Here is a 5,875-nt window from a genome sequence, read left to right as displayed (position 1 = left end):
CATAGGAAACACCCTAACGAGGTGAGTAGATTTGTGTTCTGTTAAGCCATGCCTTGATGTCATTAAAGCAGTGATATTTAACCTACTGGATACAAGTACGTTGCATTTTGATATTACTGAACTACTAAAGCGACATTTTTTGGGGTTCGCAGATCTGTGTGCCAATGTCTGTTGAGTTTGAGGAGTTGGTTAAAGCTAGAGACAACCCCACTGAGGAAGCACAGAGTAAGTGTGATTATTTATTATGTCGCTGCATTCATTTTTGTGTTTATGTGTTAACAATGCACACATAGCAATCAGTGTTGTAAGTTATGTGAATTGTTTCTAGACTTGGTTGAGTTCACGGATGAGGAGGGATATGGTAGATACTTGGATCTTCACGATTGTTACCTGAAGTTCACCAATCTAAAGGGGTCGGAGGTAAGAAACTGGAGCATTTCATCTTTGACTGGTTGTTAAGATACTTCGTTGGCCAACCTACAAGGAAATGTTTTTAGCTTGTGTTTTCATGCTTTGCCTTCAAATGGCACTTGACAACATTATTACTGTACCATACACAACTTATTACTCTACCATACACAACTTTTAAAGTTAATTGATGTTTTTGACAAGCACATTTTGCTGTGAAGATGTATTAAGTTCATCCAAATAAGGCTGCTATTTATTGATAACATCTTTAAAATTCAGTTGTAACTATGCAATTTTTTTTTTTGCTGAAATTGGTTTACAGAAACAATTTGGATTTGACCTTATCCTGAATATAATCTGAAACGGTTTTCATTTTTGTTTCAGAAACTTGAATACATTGCGTATTTATCTACGTTTGATCAGCTGTTTGATATTTCTAAAGAGAAGAAGAATGCTGAATATAAAAAGTAAGTCAAAATATAAGAAATGCTGCAAGATTTGTTTTTGAAGCAATAGGACTTTATCAGCACAAATCTGTTAGTATGTCCTATAAATTCAACTTGCACGCATCTTTTCTGTTTAGTCTTCTGTGGCCAGAGGGTGGCTCCATTGTTGCACAGGAATAATTTAATTTATTATAGACCTTTATAACCACGATTGCAGCACTGCCAGTGCAAACTGAAATGAAAAGGCATAAGCTGAAACCATATGTCTATTTGACATGTTTCTTAACTTGATTTGAGTGTTTTAAATACTGTTCAAGACCACTTTACTACATGAAGGTGTTAATGTATTTGTTTAATAAAAACATAGGGCTGAGCTAATGGACTCCAGTAATAAACTACATTGTTAATCAGTGTGATTCAGAGTAAACTGTATTTGTTGTACTTCTCCCTTTAGGTATCTTGAAATGCTTTTGGAATACCTCATGGACTACACAGACAGAGTAAAACCTTTACAAGACCAAAATGAACTCTATGGAAAGATTCTCATTGAATTTGAAAAGAAGTGGGAAAATGGCACCTTTCCTGGCTGGCCAGTATGTTTGCAAAATTAATATGCATCTCTTAATAATAATAAGTTATTATTATTATTATTTTGGTGTAAATCAACGCTGTGCTTGATAAACTTTTTTTTTTTTTTTTTTTTTTTTATGAAATAGAAGTGTTTTGGAAACTAATTATAGCAACATTTTATTGTGTGTGTATCTTCATGTGAAGTGCTTGTAATGCTTAACTTTCTTTCCAAACAGAAAGAGACCAGCAGTGCATTGACACATGCTGGAGCACATTTGGATCTCTCTGCATTTTCCTCTTGGGAGGTAAGAAACACCTAATTCTACTGTACTTGCACTTCAGGAATGTATATTGCAGGGATTGTGCATTCAGATATGTCCACTGATACATGGGGGACCCTTTGAATCCCAAATCCTTTCTTCATTTCTCTTTCCTCTAAAAATGGCCTGATCTCTCTAATAGGAATTGGCTTCCTTGGGGTTGGACAGATTGAAATCTGCGCTGATGGCTTTGGGTCTGAAATGTGGAGGGTAAGTACAGAGCTTTTAATATAAAGGATGGCCCATAACTGTAGCCATTAACTTTATTATATTGGCAGATCTGATTATTTCTCAGGTTTCTCCAAGGTACGTTTTGAACATGTTGAAAACAAGTGTATTTTTGGCATAGTGACAGCAGTTGCATTATTATGTGCCAAATGTGCAAGTCTTTGTATTCTCTGGGCAATTGCTTCCCTTAATCCTCTCCTAATTAAATGTATTTTCTCTTAAAGGACGCTAGAAGAGCGGGCACAGAGACTCTTCAGCACCAAAGGGCAGTCCTTGGAGTCGCTAGATCCGTCACTCTTTGCAAAGAATCCCAAATCCAAAGGACCCAAAAAGTAAGCAGTCCATATCCTTCCCAGTGCAAAGGACACACTGTTCATATGTATTGTAGCATGCCCTATCGGTTTCATGGCTGTACACATATTTAAAATACATTAAGGTGAAAACAGAAAACTGGAGTCTCCACTGTTGCAACAGTAGTTGTGTGCGACTAAAATGCTGTTTTTGTTTCTGTTAATTTACTTGCAGGGACACTGAGCGTAACAAAGAAATGGCTTTTCTAGAAGCTCAGATCTACGAATATGTGGAAATTCTTGGGGTAAGTTGCGTGTTTCCTTCCATCACTTTGTTTTATTTCAGTATACAAGTTTACAGGGGTTGGATACACCACCTATGAGTAATGCTTTTGGTCTCCTTCCTCTAAAGGAACAAAGACAACTGACCCATGAGAATGTGCAGCGGAAGCAGGCTCGTACGGGTGAGGAGCGAGAGGAAGAGGATGAAGAGCAGCTGAGCGAGAGTGAGAGTGAGGACGAGGACAACGAGATCATTTACAACCCCAAGAACCTGCCACTGGGCTGGGATGGCAAGGTACAAAGAACCTGTGAAGCCATTTACTGTGCTATCATTGCATGTAGTGTGAAACATAAAAACAACACGAGCAATAGGTCAGCCTGTATGAGCTCTGTAGTACCAAACGTTTCTGCCAAAATAACGTATGTTATATGTTATACCAGGAAGTGAAAGAAAAAACTATTGCCCTCTCATTTTAGCAGCCAATAGTCAAAACACTTGTCTTCTGATATTGCAGGTTTAAAACTAGATATTGACTGTAGTTTTTTTGCTTTTTTATAAAGGAAAACTATTCCGCTTGGGTAGAAAAAGCAGCCTCCAGTGTTAAATAAAGCCCACTATCTGTCACTATCTCAACCTTTGGGGCAACCGTTTTCCATTGCAAGACTAAACCCCAGTCAGTATTTGCATAGTTGGTAAAATCGTGTTCTTTTTTGACCAAGCTCTCTGATGATTATTAGATTTGGTAATGAAGGCATTTTACTGTATACTCTGAAATCACATTCCCCCTTCTTATTTTAGCCTATCCCTTACTGGCTCTACAAGCTTCATGGTTTGAATATCAACTACAACTGTGAGATCTGTGGTAACTACACCTACAGAGGACCTAAAGCATTTCAGCGTCATTTTGCGGTAAGGGTTTTTAAACTCTAATCTTATGTATTTACCAGTTGATGCATGCTATTGCTCAAATTTTTATTTATTTATGTATTTATTTATTGGCTCATTAATCAAGCAATATAAATATATAATCAAGATTAAACTTGCATAAGACTCCCAGCAAACTAAAGCATTTTTTTTTGTTTTTATGCAAAGAAGTCTGTTTATAAAAAGCGTGGTATAAAAATGTGCCAGGTGTTCGTTCTAGGAATAGGAAGTTCTCCCTATGTTCTTTAGATATGCAAATAAACTGCGTGGAAAGCTTTAGTTTGATAGGTTTGCAAATTACCTGATGGTGCGCTGTGTACCCAAGTGCTGACATTGACATATTATGTATTCCTCATTTTAATTTACAATCGAGTTTTTAAAAACTAGTCTTAATCTGCACTAACGTTGTGCAAATAGCAGTGCGACAATTCATTGTGTATCTGTCTACTTTCTTTGTGTCGTATCGTAAGAGGAGTGTATCGTTGTAGTTCACTAAGTGTGTTTTATAGTTGGTACCTCACTTGATTTTTGTCTTAAAGTAGTCTATCATTAAATGATCATTTCATATTAGGTGTCACACAAGAGGACCATCACATGTCATGATGCATATCATGTACTGCATGTTGTGACATTAGTGCATCATTACACCCCTACTGAGCACCTGTAATCGTTTGTATTGATCTTTTTGTTTTTAGGAATGGCGCCATGCTCACGGCATGAGATGTCTTGGTATTCCCAACACTGCGCACTTTGCCAATGTAACTCAGATCGAGGATGCTGTTTCATGTAAGCAGATTTTCTGAACTTCAAACGCTCATAGCACATGCCTTCATTACCTGTTAACTATAAAAAGCTTGTGCATATTAAATGACTGTCCTGCAATTGGAAACTAGGGTTGAAGTGTTGCTGATATATTAAACTGGTTAATAATCTAAAGCACAATGGTTTGTTTTGTTCATACTTATTTTTTCTTGAAGCCAAATCAGGAAACACTCAGTTTTACCCCATTTTGAAACCCTACACTTAAGTAAAAAAATAACTAATTTTACATAGTTTCTGCATGGAAAACAGAAAAAGGATGGCAATGGCAAATAAAGGTTGTTTAAAAATAAGACAACAGATGTGCTACTGACACATGTTGATATGGTTAGTCTACGTTATTTCATATTATTTTTTTTTTTTTTTTTTTTTTTAGTATGGGCCAGGTTGAAGTCGCAGAAAGCATCTGAACGATGGCAGCCAGACACAGAGGTGAGTTTGTGTTCAGGAATATTAATATAATCTTAATGTGCAAATACTCAAGAGGTGAGCAAAAAAGAACCAAACCACTATCAGAGTGGTTTATAACTGTTACTGAAGTTTTCTCTTCTCGCGTTTTTACAAGGTCTTTTCAGAACCTGCGAATCAGATACCAAAACCTGTATTATATTTCTATAAAACGTAACGAAAGCCCTCCAGTTGTATTAGAACCACTGCAAACGTTGACCACAAGAGGAAGCTAACTGCATTTTATTTACAGGAGGAATATGAGGACTCCAGCGGTAACGTAGTCAACAAAAAGACATACGAGGACTTGAAACGACAGGGACTGCTTTGAACAGGGCCATTGGAAATGGAAATTGGAATCTCCTTAGCATTTGTGAAGAACATCTAAAGACAATGTGTTTGTGAGGTGGCATTAAAATTGTACATGCCAGTTTTAAATATTTTTAGTTTACTATTAAATCATTACTGTTACCTGCCCTACCACACAGTCTTTTTTTTTTTTTTTTTTTTTTTAGGGACCATTGTTAAAACCCGGATGTGTACAGCTATCCTGAATAAAATTTATTTGGATTTTTTTTTTCTGATACTTGTTGCTACTTTATGCAGTAATATTGCACATTCAGTCTTCTAGTTCAAGTATTGTAAAGCTACAATAATGTGGTTCGACACTGTCAAACTGGAGAATGCATGAGGTTTTGATAACCAACGAGGGACCACTAAGGAAACTAAAGGGATGCAGACTACTAATATATTTTTGTTTCTGTGTGCTTACTACATCTGACAGGAGGTTCAACAGATCACTGTAAACTAGAATTTCAAAATCCTCTGTGTGAAAAGGAACACCCAAATCTGTCATATCCTTGTGAGTGTTTGCCTAACAGCAATAAGCGCTTGTAAATGATTATGCTCATAGATTTATTAATAGCCAACTTTCTTTTCATGTACGGATTGCAGATTAATACAACAAGGTGTTTAGAGGTCATTGAAACAAACATCCAAACTCCTCATAACTCCTAAAACACACAGTTGTTTTTCCAAACCCCATTACAATGTGTTTTTGCCAATTAGAGGTGGTGGCTATGAGTGTCATTTAATTGTTGATTTAAAGAACTAGGCTGCTTATTTACTTTTATCATATTA

The 5,875-nt window shown here is 36.4% G+C and overlaps 1 protein-coding gene across 1 annotated transcript; it reads left to right on the top strand.

Annotated features, from left to right (window-relative positions):
- Positions 1-6: 6 nt before the first annotated feature.
- LOC121308318 (splicing factor 3A subunit 3) lies at positions 7-5,204 on the top strand. Its single transcript, XM_041240646.1, has 14 exons — positions 7-21; positions 153-225; positions 329-420; positions 793-875; positions 1,309-1,447; positions 1,661-1,729; positions 1,887-1,954; positions 2,197-2,304; positions 2,498-2,567; positions 2,675-2,839; positions 3,344-3,454; positions 4,165-4,255; positions 4,665-4,720; positions 4,989-5,204. The coding sequence occupies exons 2-14, from the start codon at positions 165-167 to the stop codon at positions 5,064-5,066; spliced, it is 1,191 nt and encodes a 396-aa protein (XP_041096580.1). The 5' UTR covers positions 7-21; positions 153-164; the 3' UTR covers positions 5,067-5,204.
- Positions 5,205-5,875: the final 671 nt, after the last annotated feature.

This window comes from Polyodon spathula, unplaced genomic scaffold, assembly GCF_017654505.1.
Source record: "Polyodon spathula isolate WHYD16114869_AA unplaced genomic scaffold, ASM1765450v1 scaffolds_641, whole genome shotgun sequence".
NCBI lineage: Eukaryota > Metazoa > Chordata > Actinopteri > Acipenseriformes > Polyodontidae > Polyodon > Polyodon spathula.
This window is presented reverse-complemented; position numbering and strand designations above follow the sequence as displayed.